Source organism: Peromyscus maniculatus, chromosome 7 (assembly GCF_049852395.1).
Source record: "Peromyscus maniculatus bairdii isolate BWxNUB_F1_BW_parent chromosome 7, HU_Pman_BW_mat_3.1, whole genome shotgun sequence".
Taxonomy (NCBI): Eukaryota; Metazoa; Chordata; class Mammalia; order Rodentia; family Cricetidae; genus Peromyscus; species Peromyscus maniculatus.
In genome coordinates, this window is record NC_134858.1 from 64,776,075 (window position 1) to 64,795,279 (window position 19,205).

The 19,205-nt window shown below is 47.1% G+C and overlaps 1 protein-coding gene across 6 annotated transcripts in view; it reads right to left on the bottom strand.

Annotated features, from left to right (window-relative positions):
• Tln2 (talin 2) overlaps window positions 1-19,205 on the bottom strand; it is a 419,063-nt gene that overhangs the window by 17,984 nt on the left and 381,874 nt on the right. For all 6 annotated transcript variants that reach the window (XM_076576578.1, XM_042281192.2, XM_006979299.4 and 3 more), the window contains 4 exons: window positions 17,876-18,061; window positions 13,471-13,578; window positions 5,237-5,342; window positions 3,865-3,989 (listed from right to left, as the gene is read on the bottom strand). In XM_076576578.1, the coding sequence (XP_076432693.1) occupies window positions 3,865-3,989; window positions 5,237-5,342; window positions 13,471-13,578; window positions 17,876-18,061 (525 nt within the window). The remainder of the gene's footprint in view (window positions 1-3,864; window positions 3,990-5,236; window positions 5,343-13,470; window positions 13,579-17,875; window positions 18,062-19,205) is intronic.

Genomic DNA, 19,205 nt, shown 5'->3' on the forward strand with positions numbered 1-19,205 from the left:
TGAGCATGTGTGTGTGGGAGGGGTGGGAAGTCCACCTCCATGGGCATGTATGAGCATGTGTGTGTGGGAGGGGTGGGAAGTCCACCTCCATGGGCATGTGTGAGCATGTGTGTGGGGGAGGGGTGGGAAGTCCACCTCCATGGGCATGTGTGAGCATGTGTGTGGGGGAGGGGTGGTCACAGTTACAGTGGTAGGGGATGCAAGAGCAACAGTCATTTATGGCACCCTGACAACTTTTTTGTTTTGTTTTTTGTTTTCGAGACAGGGTTTCTCTGTGTAACAGCTCTGGCTGTCCTGGAGCTTACTTTGTAGACCAGGCTGGCCCTGAACTCACAGAGATCTGCCTGCCTCTGCCTCCTGAGTGCTGGGATTAAAGGCTTGTGCCAGCATGCCTGGCTGAGGACTTTTTTTTTAAGGTTACAGGAGAGGATGGAGAAAAGTAACCTCAAAATAATGGCTGGTTTTGTTGTTTCAGTAATACTTTTTTCCTAAAGGCAAGGAGAATACTATATGCCAGGGAAGAAATTTCCCAAAGTGGATGGCCCTTCTAGCAAAACAAAAGCTGCATGCTTCGGGATGGTAAGATTCCTTGAGACACTTTCATGGATAATGCCTACGTGGCAGGAGCCTCTGGTTATCAGGAAGTTTACCCTCCACTGTTCCAGAAGCAGCAGCCACTCTTCCCAACATGAGGTTGGGAGTGAACACCATCAAATAAAGAAGTCGCATCAATGGTGCTCACTTCACCTTCATAGAGGGATCCCTCGGCTCTCCCATAAAACCCCTACTGCAAATACAAAACATGGTGTAAGGGGTCCTCACTGGCCTCCCGCAGCACCCATCACTCACTTTTAATGTGTGTTCATCGTTTTCCAGAACATTAACACAGAACCTGCCATTTCCCAATCCCACGCCAATGCTTAGACATTCTCCGCCAACTCCTTGACTTCCAAGCATTGTTCATGGCTGCACACACCTTCATCATTTCTCCCTCACCTCCCCCGCGCCCTGTAAGGCATTCCACGAGCATCTCCATGCGATACAGTCCCGGCAACCACTCCTCTCCACTGTTCAACAGCCTAATAGTTTCCCTTCAGGAAGACCCCGACTTCTCACTGCTCCCAACAAGGCTTCACAGAAGAGCCTTCTCTTGCGGGTCTTAGATTTCTTTCTCAGAACAGGAACTCAAGGCAGGTCCCACAGCTTAAAAGACACTATAGAGAGCCATTTTCTCTGCCAATGGGGGAAAGAGCAAACGGGATGGACAGAAACTACTACCCCAGCCACATGCCCATCCCTGATCAATCACGTGGTCTGACTGTGGTGAGGTCGAGGGCCGGATGAGTTAATCCCAAAGGAAGTCATAGACGGGTCTGGATCATGCCTTGTGTTCACTGCGGCCTTATCGCTTGCCCTCCTACCCCAGGGAATCCAAGGGAGACCTTTTCTTTCACACATTTTCCAAAGACGAAAGATCAAGGTCTCATAAAGCACGTATTTGGTCACAGTGATGGTGACAATGGTGAGGACGCTACCGTTCACTAAGTCCTAGTTACACCATCAACTTAAATGTTTCAACAACAATCCCGCAGGATGAAGGAGAGTCTACGAAGTCTGTTTTCCGCATCAAGAATACAGAAGTAAACGCGCAACCAGACAGAGGAAAATGGACTAGAGCTCGGGAGGGGCCTAGAGAAGGCTGGGAGTTAAATGAACAGCAGCTTCTTCACACACTGCAGGTGCCACCTGACCCACATGGAGCCTTCCCCTGTGGAAGGGGCCTCTTTGGATAGACCAGACGAGCCTAGTGACATGCAGATTCAACCACAAACCTCAAACTTCTGCATCAGGCGCAGCCTTAAAGCACACTTTTCATCCCCATTAACTTGATTTGCAAAGCAGAAACAAAAACCTAACGGGAAAATGCAGCTGTCTCTAGCCCACTCTCAGATCCCCAACTCTGATAGCGTCAGATGATCTGGGACCCCCAGAGGCCAGCAGCGGAACCCCAGCAAGCACAAAAGTCAGAGGTCAAAAATCTCAAATTACACCATGATGAGGAAAACCTGAAATGTGTTTGCCATCGAAGCCAATGCTAGGAGGTCGGTCGGAAGGCTGGAAGGCTTTAGGGAAGCTCCTTAACAGACTCATTAGCCTCCCGTCTGCTGCACACACCTCCTCTAGAACACTGCTTTAGAATGGGTCGGTGCATTTCGGCCCTCAGAGTCCATCTTTCAGTCTGACAAAAAAGACTGAATTTTAGGTAGTTCTAAAGTGGGGGTCCAGATTTTTTGGGGTGAAAGGAGCCACATTTTGTTTCCTAATGTATTTGGGTCACTGGAGAGTGAACTATAGACACCCATAAAGATGTACTGAGATAGGAAGAAGATGAAGCCTCCTTGGTTCCACCATCTTCCTTAAGATGGCGACAGTGTGGGAGGGGAAACGGTAGCTGTTACACCAAGGCTGAGCCTGACCCTGGAGATGGACCAGCTCCTGCTGCCCCATAGAAAAGAATCTCTTTCCTTGACATTTCTCTTATAGACACACTAGCCAGCCAGCCAGTCTCCTGTACACACTGCAACTGCCTGTTGTTGGATTTCTCTTTGAGATGTGCATTATTCTCTGTGTGTTTGCGTGCAGACGTGGAAGCCAGGAGTCTATGTCAAGTCTCTCCCTCAATTGCTTCTCTACCATATTTCAGTATATGTAGATTTAGATTTATTTTTAATTATGTATACGTGTGTGTGTGTGTGTGTGTGTGTGTGTGTGTGTGTGTGTGTGTGTGTATGGGTGTGTGCCTGTGAATACAGTGTCCATGAAGCCAGAGCGGGAGTGGGATTCCTTGAAGTGGAGTCACAGATGGTTGTGAACCACCTGTTGTTGGTGCTAGGACCTGAATCTGGGCCCCTCTGGAAGGTGACAGCAGACGCTCTTAACTGACCCATCTTTCTAGTCACCCCCCTTATTTTTTTGAGATACAGTCTCTGGTTGAACCTGGAATTTACTAGTCTGGACGGCCAGCGAGCCTCAGCAATCCTCCTGCCTACCCCCAGCTCCCTAGTGCCGGATTACAGGTGTGCATCACCTCGTGTGCTTTTTACGTGGGTGCTGGGAAATCCAAACGCGGTCTTCACGCTTCCCCAGTGGGTTCTTTACTGACTGAGCCACTGCCCAGGCCTGCTGTTTCTAAGAAAACAGGTCCTCAGTATTGTTTCTTCTATATGAAAGGTACAATGGAAACCAGCGAACTGAAGGCTCCCAATCTCCTACCTACTAACAGGAACTTCTGACGGAGAACATTGACAACCTGCTTTACACAGTGGAATTACACACATCAAGCTGTGGATGCTCTGTTTCTCCTCTAAATAAGCAGATGTACTTTCCTTCCTTCCTTCCTTCCTTCCTTCCTTCCTTCCTTCCTTCCTTCCTTCCTTCCTTCCTTCCTTCCTTCTCCTTCGTCCTCTTTTTTTTTTTTTTTTCTTTCGAGACAGAGTTTCTCTGTGTAGCTTTGAAGCCTGTCCTGGAACCCACTTTGTAGACCAGGCTGGCCTCAAACTCACAGAGATCCACTTGCCTCTACCTCCTGAGTGCTCAGATTAAAGGCGTGCACCATGGCTGCCTGGCTAGATGTACTTTTCTTGATAGTTAGTTCACTCACTGTTGACCCCCCCCCCCCCCCCCCCCCCCGCCCCTGCCACTCCCTCCACACTCTGTAAAATGGTGCTGGGCAGGCAGAAGAGGTGTGCTGCTTCCTATTGTAACCATGGGGAGGGAGCGGAACTGTGCAGCATACTTAGCTCCAGTTCACAGTCACCCACTAGGAGACACTGCAGGGAGACAGGTGACCACCAATGAACTCACCTTTGGTTTTGCTCTCGGCTTCAGCTGCTCTAACTTCTTGGCGGCAGCTTCAATGGACGCCGCAGCTCCCAGTAATTCTGTTTCTGCAATGACGGTTGGGTCTTCCGGATCCACCCACTCTGTTCCTAAAATCAGTCCCAGGAAAGTCATTCTTGGCTGGTGGAGATGTGAGGGTACCGGTGTAATTACAAACAAAATCTAAATATGCATTTTGAGCCTACTCTCTGTATAAGTGATCCCTATCTAGCTCTCCATCATCTGGACATAGAGATTAAGGGGGAGCTAATCTGTTTTTCTAAACCAGTTACATGTGTAGCCCTATCCATAGGATTGGCCATCAATGGTAAATTCAAAATCCCATGGGTCAAGGCTCGTGTCTCACTCTGCCTTCTGATATATGCTCATGAGTACCGGGACATCCCTAGGAGACTCTGGGCACAGAGCTTTGACATTCTCTTCAGAGAAAGTGTGGAAGGGTCACGTGCCTCAGAAAAAGTGCTTCCCTTGGTGAGTAAACTGCCTCTGTATAAGCAAGGAGGGGTGTGTATATTGTGTACATTTTGCAATCCCCTATACATGAGAATATTATTACTATTATTAACTACTTATAAAGTACTTACCTCATTTTAGTTTATGTGTATGGGTGTTTTGCTTGTATGTAGGTATGTTTGTATACCATATGCATGCCTGGTGCCTGCAGAGGCTAGAAGAGGACATTGGATCCTCTGAGAACTGGGGTTACAGGTAGTAGTGAGCTGTCATGTAGGTGCTGGCAATCAAACTTGGGTCCTCTGTAAGAGCAACAAGTGCTCTTAACTGTTCCAGCTCCTAATTACTTTTTTGGGTATGACTAGAGATTGAAACTAGGTGCCAGCACATGCTAGGCAAGCATTCCCCTCCCACGCTATATTCCCAGTTCCTCTCCCTTCCCCTGCTTTTACTTGTTGAGACAGGGTCTTGTAAACTTGCCCAGTGTGGCCGTCAATTTGCTCTGTAGCCCAGCCAGGCCTCAAGCTTGCAACTGTCTTGCCTGAGCATCTGGACTACAGTCCTGCAGTCTGGAGGCCTGGCTCATGAGGCGTTTTATCCAAAAGACAATAGAGAGCAACAGCCCGAGGAATTCAAACACAGTTAAAAGTAAATGACAAGACTCCCACAAGAAGTGAAGAGTTCCAGATGGCTTATTTCACGCAGGTAGAAGTACTCGATACAAAGAACAGAGCAAAACGTTATTTTAAACATTAAAAAAAAAAAAAAAGAATCACATGCTTTTTATTCTCACTGTATTGCTGTTTGCATCTACCAAGGAAGGACCTGTCTTGTCCCTCTGTCTTAGCATGGTACTGGAAGATGACATGAGGCCCTGACTCACCTTTCATGGCTTCCGCTGCCTGGATGAGCTCCGTGACAGCGCCAGCGACTCTCTTGGAGAAAGCAGCCAGCTGATGCTTGAGTTCTGGGGTCGGCTTTTGAAGGATCTGTGGGTGGAAAACATGTCAGATGCACGGTGGGGGAGTGATGCCTGATGGGAGTACACCCCTACTGGTGGAGAGGGACATCTCTGTGAAGGAGGATTTCAAGCTCTTGAGAGACGACGACTCACCAGGTTTACACAACAGTGAAGCTGAGAACCAGGGGTGCCTCAATGGTCCCTTTTGACACAGTTACCAAAGATCGTAAGGCTGACCATTACTTGTCCTTCATTTCTCTTATTTTTAGATAAAACAAACACACAGATGTGTAAGAACACTGTGAGTGAGCACAGAAGTCCCAGGGGAAAGGTCAACTGAGACTTGAGACACAGCAAACATGGAACCAGAGAAAATGTGGGATGGGGGCAGGGATGTGGGCAAAATCCCCACATGAGCAACAGCTAACAGTTCAGGAAAGTCATTCCTGAGCCAACAACTCAGTTCTAGTTCTGATCATAATCTGTCCTGCAAGAGGTCTTGAAATGCTTTCTCCCTTTCCTTTCTCTTCTTTCCTTTCTCTTCTTTCTTTCTCTTCTTTCTTTCTTTCTTTCTTTCTTTCTTTCCTTCCTTCCTTCCTTCCTTCCTTCCTTCCTTCCTTCCTTCCTTCCTTCCTTCCTTCCTTCCTTCCTTCCTTTTTGAGACAGGTCATTTTCTGTGCAACAGCTCTGGCTGTCCTTGAACTTGCTCTGTAGACCAGGCTGGCCTTGAACTCACAGAGATCGACCTGTCCTTGCCTCTCAGGTGCTGGGATTAAAGGCATGCACCACCACAGCCTGGCTTGATAGGAATATGCTTTCTTTTGACTTAGTTCAAAGTTATAAAACAAAACAAAAAACAAACAAACCTGTTTTATTCATTTGTTTTTTGAAACAGGGTATCTCCATGTAGCCCTGATTATCCTATGTAGATATGGCTGGCTTTGAACTCATGGAGACCCATCTCCCTCTGTCTCCCAAGTGCTGGGACTAAAGGCATGCATCTGTACACCTGGCCTTATTGACTGATTGCGCACATGACCTAGGGTGCACACACATGCTAATGTGAAGTCAAAGAACAACTTACAGGACTCAGTTCTCTCCTTCCACCATGTGGGATCCAGGGATTGAACTCGGGTTGCCAGGCTTGGTGGCAAGCACCTTTACCTGCTGGGCCTTCTTGCCAGCCCCAGAGGCTTCAATATATTTTTTTTAATGGTTATTTAAAAAGGTACCAGGACTACTAACCAACTAAGAAATAAAGCAAGGGCTCCTTACTATCTTCCCCAGAACTTAAAATCTGAGGTGCATCATCCTGGCCCTTCCTCATTTTGAAATTCTCTTTTAACAGTTTTCTGCTTCTCTTCCCTATATTCCAGAGTGGAAAACCTTCACACACTTTAAGATGGTTAGAAGACACCGCAGCTGTCTATGGACAATCATGGTGTCTCAGAGCTGAGGAACAAGTGTGGACTTTGGAGTTGGACAGGCCTGTGTTCAGACCAGGCTGCATTGGTTACTGGTGTGACTAGAGAAACCATCAGAACCCTGTATCTCCTCTGTAAAGCTGGAACAAGGCCTGTCTCTGAGGACTGATACACAGACCAAATTAAAAACACATGAGAACCATCTCACTCAAGGCCCAGAGTCCAGTAGGCATTCATGTTATATCAATTCTGTTCTTGATATCCTACACCCTTTAAAAAAAAATCTGGCCAGGTAACATTGTATTTCTCAGAAGTATGGAAGAGATGGTTCTCAGACCTTAGGCCTAATTCCTCTGATTATGTTCCTAAAAGAAATGTAGTAAAAAAAAAAAAAAAAAAAAAAAAAAAAACTGGTTGGAGGAGTTTATGGGATATATTGTGACCAGCCCCAAACACATCAGTGTATAGAGGACATTTTTATTAAAACGATATTTAAACATGACAGGGCAGTAGACTCACAGTGACTGTGATGGCATGCACAAGAGCCATGAAAGATCAAGCCAGTCCAAATCTCAGCATGGCGGGGAGGGGGTTTATAAAATCTCACCCCTAACTGAGGAGTTACCAGCAACTGATGACTGCTGTAAGGAGTCAGTTTTCAGGGGTGATACCTGCCACACCAACTCCAGTGTCGTCCGTGTGACATGAACAATTATGTCAATAATAGCGGACGGGAGATATGTGTCCCACGGGACTAAGCTCCCTGGAGGTCCCTGCAGAGTGCCCGTGTTATGCCTCCTTCTTGAAGGAGACGTGCTTCACAGATCATAAACTCTCTGGGCTATGGGTTCTGTAAAACTGCTTTTCTGATAACGTTCTAATTAATCTATGAAGCACAGCCAAAATTAATGAATGCTTGGGTTGTGAACTGTGAAGGAAAGGAAAAGCTGGACATGGACCTTATTTAGATATAACAGAATGAACTATTCCTTAAAGACCTCAAGCCGCTAGATAATAGAAAATATAATAGTTCAGGCACTTCTAGGAAATGAACACTCACCCACTAGGAATCCCAACTAAAGTGATTTATGGCAGAAAACATTATCTCATAGGAGACAGATGGTGGGCCCCTCTGCTGAGGAAGTTCAACATGAAAAACTTAAGGACTACAACAGAACCCCTTCCCCTTACAGGTGTAAAAGTACAAGTGTCCATATTCCAGCAGGTAAAAAGATTTTATATTAAAAGAGATATATGGTAAAAAACTAAAGAAAGACTTAGGGAGGATCTACAACATCCAAATTGGCTAAATGGGTCATGAGAACCAAAAAAGTAAAAATAAATAATAAACTAGTGAGTGGCTGAGATAAAGATAAAGGACACAGCTGCAAGAAGCCTACACAAGTCTAGGAACTGTACTAAGTTTAAAAAACACAGACTGCTCTTTGGGTCATAAAGTTCTTGTGAGTGAAGGGATATGTCTAGCGCTGATTAGTAACTGTGTGCTTGATTTTTTTTTTAAAGATGATGTAATTAAATTATTGCCAAGCTCTTGTTGTTCCCTGTATGACTTGATAGTTTTCTTTTCTGTATATAAACTACTGATTTACAGAAGTAAAGTTACAGCAGATTCGAACCACTTTTGAGTGTGTTGTCTGTCTGTCAGTCGCCGAATCCTTGCCTTCCTGACTACCCAAGCCCTGATTCTCCTACGGTCGTGGTACTCCCGGTGGGCCAGTCCGTGGCAGATACCCATGTTCAAGTAGGTGGTCCTATACTGATGTTTTTCCATTAAAGAAAAGAAAAAAAAAAAAAAGAGCACATAAAGTTGGGAGTGAATGCTTGTAGGGCAAGAAGGAACTGGAGGGGAGGAGATGGAGTGGACTTGACCCAAACCTATTACATCCATCTATGAAATTCTCAAAAAAAGAGACAGTTGATGTAAATGAAAATCACAAAGAGGCATGGTGACCCATGCCATAGGCCCAGCACTTGGGAGGCTGATGCAGGAGGATAGCGCCTGGTATATAGAATAGGACTCATATGACATAGCTATATGCCAATATATATAGAATTGAAAACATTGCAATTCTATTTAGAAGATGCGAATCTACTGCCCTGTCATGTTTAAGCATCTTTTTAATTAAAACAATATTAATTTATTGAGAATTTTGTATAATGAGTCTTGGGCAAAGTGCAGAAAATGCAAACAAATCTGTAATGATGAAAAGCAGGTCATTGGCTGTCTGGAAAATCTGAAGATGAGAAGTATATTCATTCTTTCAATTATGCAATGCTTTCACAGACCCAGAAATGTCTGCTGCTTTTTTCTGTATTATTTGTTATTTATTTATTAAAGCAGAGGCAGTTACAGGTGTGGGGACTTGAGGCACTTGAATCATCAAACTGCAATGACTGAAGACATCTACGGCGGAGAGAAGAGCCCTCAAGGCAGACAGAAAGTGACACTTCCAGGAACAGATGGCCCTTTAAAGCAGAGAGCAGCGCCGAGTTATGGGGTCTTAGCTCCAGACAGCCAGGAGGAGAGCTGCTCTATTTTTAATTCTGTGATTAACTCCACACCATTTCTGATATCAGGGCACAGTTCTGCCAGGGAAGTGAAAGTTAACCCTGTCCGAGATCTCGGGCTACAACGGCATGGCCCTGGGAAACTGGTGCGTGCACCTTGCTCTGTAGAGCAAACCCAGATTGAAGCAGTTCTCACAGCAAATGCAGGAGGCCAATGTACTTCCACGGACACTGAGGAACTTCCCACGGTAGCCATGATGGCTCTACCTAAACCAGAGCCTTGGTATGTTGAGAGTTAAATGGATTCTTAGAAAAAGGCAGGAGTGGGGTTCTCTAGGCAGGGGCTCTCAATTTGGTATCTCCTTTTAAACAGTTTGAGAGACATGTGTTTATGTTTCTTTGACTGTGTGTGTACATGTGCATATATACCTTTAAGGTACACAAAAATTCTTATTTACATGTCTGTGTTTGGGTCTCTATGTTACTATGTATGATGTGCATGTGGGTGCCTGCCAGAGGCCATCAGATCCTCTGAGGTTGGAGTATAGGCAGTTGTGGGTTCAGCCAAGGAACCAAACTCCTGTCCTCTGTAAGAACAGTAAGCACTCTTAATTACTGAGCCGATCTCCAGCCCCATACACAAAAATTCTTGTTAAACCAGCTGGGCTGAGTTCTTCTCCATTTATAACACTGGTTTTACGTCACTGAGCTGGTTCTCCTGTTAATGGTCTCACTCTGGCCCCAGCCGGTTCCTGAAGAGCCTTGGAGAAACATCACCTTCCCATGCCTACCATAGTTATGGATGACGAGGACAGCAGCTCTACAGAGTAGAGAAAAGGACTGTGGCACACCATTAACAGACACATCAACCATCTAGATCGGTCTGCAGCACGGAAGACTGAATCTCAGCTCCACAGGAAAGCAGCAGCTGTGCTGAAACACGCCCATGTGCAGTGTGAGCAGCCACAGGGAGAGCTCACTGACTCTTATTGGGGCCCTAGAACAGTGGTTCCCCTCTCCCCACCCTAGCCTCCAGCCCACACCAGCCCTCGCCAGATGGAGCTTCCTCCTTGACACATGGCGTCATCCCCTATGACCAGCGATTTTCCTCCTGCTTGATCATCTTTATAGTTGGAAATGGACACAGCACCCGGATGGCCCTTAAGCAGGGTGCTAGGATGTGTAGCCTAGGGAGCTTCCTGGACCTTCTCTAATGTTTCCAGGGACTCTAGAGGTAGAGTAGAGGTGTGTGTGTGTGTGTGTGTGTGTGTGTGTGTGTGTGTGTGTGTGTGTGTGTTTGTATGTACCCATGAATTCAATGTGTAGGCCAGAGGTCAGTACTGGGTATCTGTCTCTGTCACTCTCCATCTCATTGAGACGGTCTTTTACTGAGCACGGACTTGGCCAATTTGGCTGGAATGCTGGCCAAAGAACTGCAGGGATCCTCCTGTTTCTGCCTCCCCGGTGTTAGGAATACGGGAATGTGATAGCATGATGGGTTTCTTTTTTGTAAACATGGGTGATGGGGATCCAAACTGAGGTCCTCATGCTTGTCCAGCAAGTGTTTTATCCACTAAACCACCTCTCTAGTCCCCACCCCCCTTTAACGACAGGATTTTGCTATTTTGTTCTGATTGGTCTCAAACTAATGACCCTCCTGCCTCAGTCTCCCGAGTGTTGGCATTTCTGGCTTTATATATCTTCTTTTCTTTTCTTTTTAAGGCAGGGTCTCATTATGTAGCTCTGGCTGGCCTGGAATTCTCTATGAAGAGTGAGCTAGCCTCAGAATCACAGAGAGCCATATGCTTCTGCCCATGTGCTGGGAGTAAAGGCATGTGCCACCATGAGTGGCTACCTTAATTTTTTTTTTTAGTGTGTGTGCACATGTGTGTGCACATACACATGGCAGAGTGTATGCCTGTGGCGGTTAGGGTACCTTTGTGGAGTCAGTTCTCACCCTCCACCTTTACATGGGTTACATCAAACTCATGTCTCCAGGAATGTGTGGTAAACACCTTTTCCCACTGAGCCATCTTGTTGGCATGGTACTTCACACATCTTTTATTATAGTATACTGCTAGACTTGTTCACTTTTCTACTAGTGATTGCTAGCAATGTATGACTGTCTCTGACAAAATTAAGCTATCATACCTAATATGCATAGACAAAAGCACATAACACAGAGTTTGGTACAATAATAGGTGGGGTATAGATCATACACGCCAAGGATAATGGAGGATGGGACACAGTCCAATAAAGAAAAAGATGCCCCAGAAGGCTTCCTGGCTTTATTCCTTTGGCCCTGAGTGTCGCAGAGACACACTCACAGTCAAGTCCTCCTACTGTATTCTGGCACAACAAGTCTGGCCACAGAAGCTCCCACTTCTGTTTAAGGGGTTCTTTCTGTGGCTCATGTAATTCACAGCAGCTTCCACTCACTGGAGTTCAGACTTTGGAGGCCCAAGGTTCAACACCTCAGACCTTTTTATTGCACCCCATCCCCCAAGACAGGGTTTCTCTGTGTAGCCCTGGCTGTCCTGGAACTCACCCTGTAGACCAGGCTGGCCTCAACTCAGAGATCCGCCCGCCTCTGCCTCCTCAGTGCTGGGATTAAAGGCGTGCGCCACCACTGCCTAGACTATTTTTTCCAAACAAAACCAGTAACAACAAACAATACTTTAGCAATGACTGCAGTTCTCGGGATGACCTGAAATAGTTAACACCAGAAGATAATTTAAGATGAAGGCAGTGACCGATAGAACCAGAACAGGGCTGGAGAGTTTTTCTCAGGTCTGTGGCTGAACTGTAGGGTGACCTTAACCAAGGGAAAGTCTTGTGGGTTTCTGGTCATTCATTTGGTTGGCCAGTTCATGTGGTTGTACAGAGAAAAACAAGGACACCCAATGCTTGACGGTTGTCTTCTAGAGACAAGAACTGTGTACTCGAGGTGGCCTGGGGCTCATTTTTATCTTTAGGGTTGGGAGGAGTGGAGCAGAGATGGGAGAGGACATGTCATCGATTTTCTTGGTTTTCCCTGGCTCTTGAACAAACTCTCCTGCGCTCTGGTCCAGCCCAGGCAAGGTTCTAAACATGGCTGGAGAACAGGGTCCACACTAACCTCTGTACAACCCATAACCACATCATCTGCTGCCCAGATCTTCTGTCTTCTAATCCTGGCTCCACAGTGGGTACACAGGCCAGGCACTCTTGATGTGACCCAGGCCATTCACCCATGGATGGCAGGAAGCCACCAGAGGCTAGCAGGCCACTAGCAATGGCTTTTTTTTTTTTTTTTTTTTTTTTTGGTTTTTCGAGACAGGGTTTCTCTGCGTAGCTTTGCGCCTTTCCTGGGACTCACTTGGTAGCCCACGCTGGCCTCGAACTCACAGAGATCCGCCTGGCTCTGCCTCCCGAGTGCTGGGATTAAAGGCGTGCGCCACCACCGCCCGGCGCAATGGCTCTTTTTAGCTGGTCATGGAGGCTGGTGTTCTCTGTATTTTTAGAATGCAATTAGGTCTTTGCAATAAGACCTCCCTGTGTGTGTGTGTGTGTGTGTGTGTGTGTGTGTGTGTGTGTGTGTGTGTGTCTAGAGGTCAACATCAGGCATTTCTTTCAACTTCTTTCCTCCTTATTTATTGAGATGGGGTCTTGACTATTTGGTTAGACTCTGGGATCCTTCTACCTTTACCATACCTCTACTCCCAGCACTGGGATTACAGGAGTGTGTTGTCTCATTCAATTTTTTTTAAAAAAAATATATATAGGTGCTGGGGATCAAATTCAGGCCCCTCATGTTTGCATGGCAAGCACTTCAACTGAGCTATTTCCCCAGCCTCAGAGACCTTTCAATACTCTTCAAGATTGGCTCTGACCTTCAACTTATCCTCTGCCACTGCCTCCTCCTTCTCTCACCGCCCCCCCCCCCCCCCCCCCCCGCCATGCTCATTCTGCAGTCTCTTTGGTGCCAGAGTGAAATCAGATCCTTTGGACTCCCACCCACCGAGTCTTCCTGAAGGCTGTACTTCCTGTCCAGTGTGCTGGGACAGACCTGTCTGCTCAGCAGAGTCCCAGCCTCATGAGAGATGCTGGTGGGATGCTGCAAGTGGGGTGTGCCCAAGGAAGTGGGGTGTGTCTTCACCTATGTCAGCCAGGGAGGCACAAAGATACACGGCTCTGCCCCACCCTGCCCACACCCCTCCTTACCACCAAGACGTGTTCCAGAAGGTCCAGATAGCCCAGGGTGCATTCTGTGCCATACCGCAAGGCTCTAGTTCGTACCTCTTCGCTGACATCAGGATAGAAGGATGCTTGCTGGAGACAGATTGGGAAAGGAGCAGGGAGGAGAGAAGAGAATGTTGACATCTTAAACCAAGAAGAGCTGCTTGTGAGTTCCCAGCACAACAGAGCCGGGCACCCTGGTCTCTGAGACAGAAGCCATTGCCCAGTGACCTCTGTGAAGACCTTCATCCCCCTTCTCTAGGTGGGAGAGGAATCCCTCCCTCCCATCCTCATGCATTTATAGCAGATCCTCTGACAGCCTACAGGCTGGCTCCCTGGGGACACATGACAGAAACACCGGAGTCTGGGACCTTCTGCCCTTTCTCCCCCTCCCTTCACCATGCATTAAAACATCCAGGAAGATTCACAGTCAAGACTTCCAGGAGAGCACAGACCAGCTCTGCCTGGCTTCCTGTCACTAGCGGCAGTGGCACTGTAATGGCATCTCTATGTCCCCAGACTAGTGAAGCCCATGTTCCCACTCTACCTCCCAAGTGACAGTCACAGGGCAATCTCTGTGACCAGAAGTCTTAGGTTCCTTCAGCCAGCAGCTCCCTGGTACCCCCAGGCTCTGTAAATAACTCATTTCACATTATACAAATACAGAGATAAGCAAGCCAGAGCTCTGGGTAACAGTGTCTCAGGCTTTTCCTTGTACCGTGACCTGCCACCTCCAGTCGTCCATGACAAATCATTTCAGATGGCGTTCTGACTTGCAGGGCTGCCGGATAAAAGGCACCCGGAATTGATAAGCCAGGATAAGTGCAAGTGTGGCACACCATCTTTTATTTGCTACAAGAGGAAACCACATCCCCTTAATTATTCTTCACAGTTTCACTCTGGAAAGAAGTCGGGATGCTTACAGATATGCATAAAAGAAAACTCCCTCTAAACCAATAGCCACGACAAAGGCACAACACAGGGCAGAGCCCGCCTCTACGTGGAGGGCCTGCAATCTCAGCCACTTGGGGAAGCTGAGGACCCCAAGTTTAAGGCCTGCCTGGGTGACAGAGTGAGTTCAAGGCCACAGCCCAGGCAAGTGAGTGAGTTTCTGATTCAAAATAAAAAGTAAAAAGAGGGTTGGGGTTGGGGCTACAACTTGGAGGCAGAGGGCTTGTGTACCACTCGTGAGGCCTTAGGTTAGATCTATAGGAACACAGAGTCCCAGGGGAAACGGTCAAGGCGTAAGGGGCACTGACCAGCTTGGTTTTACAGTCCATCCCCTCCTTCAGGGATGAGCAGCGTGGGTGGTAACACCTGCGGACCCTCCCTTGAGGACCATGGCGAGAAGCTGTCACTGAGCTGCCAAGTTAGACTAACCTGAGAACAAAAACACTTAGCGGTGGAAATCAGGGCTGGGGTGGGGATATGGGTGAGGAGGGTGTCCACAGCCGTGCGCTTAAAACTCTCATATTCCATTATCTCCACGCCTCTCTGAGCCTCCAAATGTGAGACACAGAGTTGTGCGCTACTGTGGGTGTCACGGGCCACGGGGTTACTATGCGGTGGCCTCACCGGCGCAGGCTGCCCAGAAGAGCTGGGGGAAGGGCGTTCTTGCTAACTGTGGTGGCTCTGCTTGCCCGAAGGTCCTGCCAAGTCACAATCTGGCCATAATGAAAAGGTTATACAATCTGATCCCCTAATTCCACTTCTGGGAGTCTTCCTAAGCAAATAATCCAAAGCGCAGATAAGTCAAACAAGCACGAAGATGTTTCTTAGAGTGAGGTTGTAGGGGAGTCGGCGGTGTGCCCGTCTAACATACAGGACATAAACCAGCTGTGCTGGCATATCCCCGGAAGCCTAGAGCTCGGGGTGTAGAGGCAGGAGGATTTTAAGTTCAAGGTCATCTTTAGCTACATAGTGACCAGCCTGGGGCATATGAGACCCTATCTCAAAACCAAAACAAAACAGTAACGCTCACAATAATAAACACGGTAGGCAACCTGCCTATCTGATAATGGGGGAAGGCAGTACTGGCTAACAGAATATCTGTAGTCATGAGCGAATTAGTCAGAACGACCAGAGCAACACAGGAGTAGCTACCTCGTGTCAACTCTAACAAGAAATACAGAATTAAATCTAACAAACACAGGCACGTGGAAGCAGACCACACAGAAACACACACGGGTGAAGGCGCCTGGGGACTGGTCAATCCTGCCATCTTGTTAAGAACAGCAGTGTGGGACATGCCTCACTTCTACATTTGCCTGCCTCCCCCCTCAACCCCAGAAGCCATACTCCAATAGAGCAACTCGGTTCTTTGGTGTGACTTCAAAAATCTTCTGCTTAAAAAAAAAAATCCCGTGTGTTGGAGCTAGAGAGATGGCTCCACAGTTAAGAGCATTGGCTGCTTTTCCACAGGGCAGGGGTTCAATTCCCAGTACTCATATGGCAGCTCACAACTGTCTAACTCCCAGGGGATTCAACATCCGCTCCTGGCCTCAGCGGGCACCAGGCACATATGTAGTGCACACACATACATTCAACCACACATAGCCATACACAGAAAAAATAATTAATAAGAAAAGACTGTGTGTGTGTGGAGGTCAAAGGACAACCTTGGACACCGTTCTTCAGATGCTATCCACCATCCATCTAACCCTGCCCCCCGAGTGCTGGGGTTACAGGTGTGTGTCACCATTCCTAGGCCCACTTTCGCCAGGGAACCCCAAGGATCCACCTGTCTCTGCCTTCCCAGCGCTGGCTTAAAAAATAGCATGACTTTCAATGCTCTAGGCATTTTAAACAGTCATTAAAATCACCTTATCTCAGAGACTACCTCCTCTTAGGTACAGATTCTGTGTCCAGAGGCAGAGACATGCACATCACCGCCATCATGCTCCCTACAAGCCACTTTGGAACCTTGTCTTAGTTGGTGGACCCCCTTTCCCTACCGCCCACGATGGGGTTGAGTGTCCACTGAAAGCACCTCAACTGTTGAAGAAACCTCAGCAGCACTGTCATTGGTAGGTTCTGTGACCCCAGCCCATTTCCTGTGCTCCCTGATATCTGCGCATGCATATGTGGGAGACATCCCGAGGAGCTAAGGCAGCCTGCCACTGACCAGCACCTACACCAGCCCCTGCTCCGCTCAATCTCACCGACAGACACCGAAGCACTACATGTCCTTGGCAAAACGGACTTCATAACTGCCAGAGGAATTGAGTGTGAGGGGCTTCTCTTTAACAATTAATAACTAATATATATGATTAGCGCCATAAATCATGTCAGTTCACAGGGCAGCAACAGGAGATCCAAGAGGAGCCCCAGTGAGGGCCCAGCATCGATGGTGTAGCGGAAACCAGAGGCCTTGCACCAGATCACCGACTCTTTGCAATGAACACTTGCGAGTAAAGACAATGGACAAAGGGTAAACAGTGTGACTCACTGTGCCACACTGCAGCTTCCACGATGAGAGTTTTCTTTTCCTTCTTTTGAAATTTTCTCTTAAATTTTTTTTTAAAATTTCATTTTGGGGGGAGGGTACAAGGGCAGAGGGTGGATATGAACGGACAGGGTATGAATGGGATTGAAACGCATGATGTGAAAGACACAAAGACTAAATAAAAAGAAAGCTAAAAATAAATAAGTGGATAAATCACGTCAGTGTACATTAGCTTTCTAGGCTTTGGAAACTGCTTGTGTGAGTTCTGGTGAGGAAACTCAGGCTTCCACGGGTGCAAGGCAAGCGCTTCATTCCTTGAGCCTGCTCCCCATCCCAGAGATGGTTTTTCTTGACCCACCATTCAGCACTTGGTTTTCTGTATTTGCCTTATGGCACGAAGCCTCTTTTCTGGAAGGGGATGAGGGATACAACTGCCCCCAAAGGAACTGTCCAGCATCGCCGCCATCATCTTATTATTCGTATATATATTTTTTTTGTAGTGTGTATGGGTAATTTGCCTGCATGTATGTCTGTGTACCACATGCATACAGTGCCCGTGGAGGCCAGAAGAGGGCAGCTGATCTTCTCGGAGCTACAGATGGTTTTGAGCTGCCCTATGGGAACTAGGAAACCTCTGGGCCCTCATCTCTCCTGGCCCTAATGTTTGGTTTTTTGAGGCAGGGTCTTGCTATGTAGCCTAGACCCGCTTCTAACTCACAACAATTCTCCTGCCTCCTCCTCTATGCACTAGGATTATAGGTGAGGTGAGAGCTACCATGCCATCTGTAAACTGTACTCTCTGCATATTTGTCTATCATCAAGTTGAAGGTGTGAAGCTGCCCCCTGCTCGTATTCCAGCTTACTGCCTTCTCCAGGACACTGAACTAATCATTCTCACCAGAAAACTATCTGTCCATCTATCCACAACAATGCCCAGGTCTTTACCTTGCAAGCTGTCAACATATCTGAGACAGCCTTCCTGCTCAGATTGGCGGTTGCAATCACGTCCTCCTGTCTACATGAATTCCCAGCTGCCACGGCTTTGGCTGTTGCCATGGTGATGCCTTTCGTCATTCTTATTGATTCTTCGGGCGATGATGTCTTCTCAGGTATGTCTTTTGACTGGAATACCTTGAAGTCAGAAACAGAAGAGGCAAAAAAAAAAAAAATATCAAAAAGGAAAGGACAACAATAACTTTCTCTTTTCTACCTGGGCTGCAGTTAGTGTCTGGGAACCAAGCTAGCAATTGGAAGAGATTGTGACATGACAGGAAATTAGAAACCTAATTTGAGGGCAGTAGAGTGGGTCTTGCTTTCAAGATCCCAGGATGGGCAAAGCCTCTTACACTGACATTTGATGTTCATGGGAGCAGTATGGTGAGCCATAGGTTTCTAAAGTGCTAACTCATCCGTTGGCAAACGCCACCACCCGATATTTATATAGTGTCTGCCTCAGGCCTGTGTGTACTCTAGGGCAGGATTAATGTGAAGACATCACTTTGGATGACCTCCCGCCCACTTTGCATAGGTAAGAGTTTGGGGAAAGTGAAGCATCTGGTCCTCTAATTCTGTTTTACAAATACAGCTGCAGGGTTATGCAGAGGTGTTCAAGTCAGTGACTCTGATTTAAGCACGCACACACTCACCCATTCATTCACTCACTCACTCACTCACTCACTCACTCACTCACTCACTCACTCACTCACTCACATTTACAGAAGCTGCAAAGAATCCATGTTAGTCAAGGCAAGCTGCTTCTGCTCCTGGTCCTTTCTCTTTAATATGAAGGACTAGCCCTGTGACTGTATGCTGCATGTGTATCTGTCCCTACAGAAGAGGGGCTGGCCTGTTGTCAGACCTAAATAACCACCTAATGTCATGGGAGACTCCCCTGAGTAAGATGGGGGACCCACAGAGCATCCTTGTCATGTGACAACCAGTCAAACATCATCTCTGCTTAAAAACGGCAGTGACAATGGAGGTAACTTAGGACTGTAAGTCCCTTGTCCGGACCTGAGCACTACGGTGGGCTGATCTCTACAGAGAGCATGCCAAACTACTGTGGTCTTCATGGCATAGGCCTGTGGAAGACACTCTGGGGGAATTCATTCATCTTTCTTTATTTATTTATATTTTCCATTTTTCGTGTGTGTGTGTGTGTGTGTGTGTGTGTGTGTGTGTGTGTGTGTGTGTGTGATGCATGTTTGTGTGTATGCACGTTTTTTGCCTGTGTGTAGGCACATATGTACATGTGTATGTATAGGCCTGAGGTTAA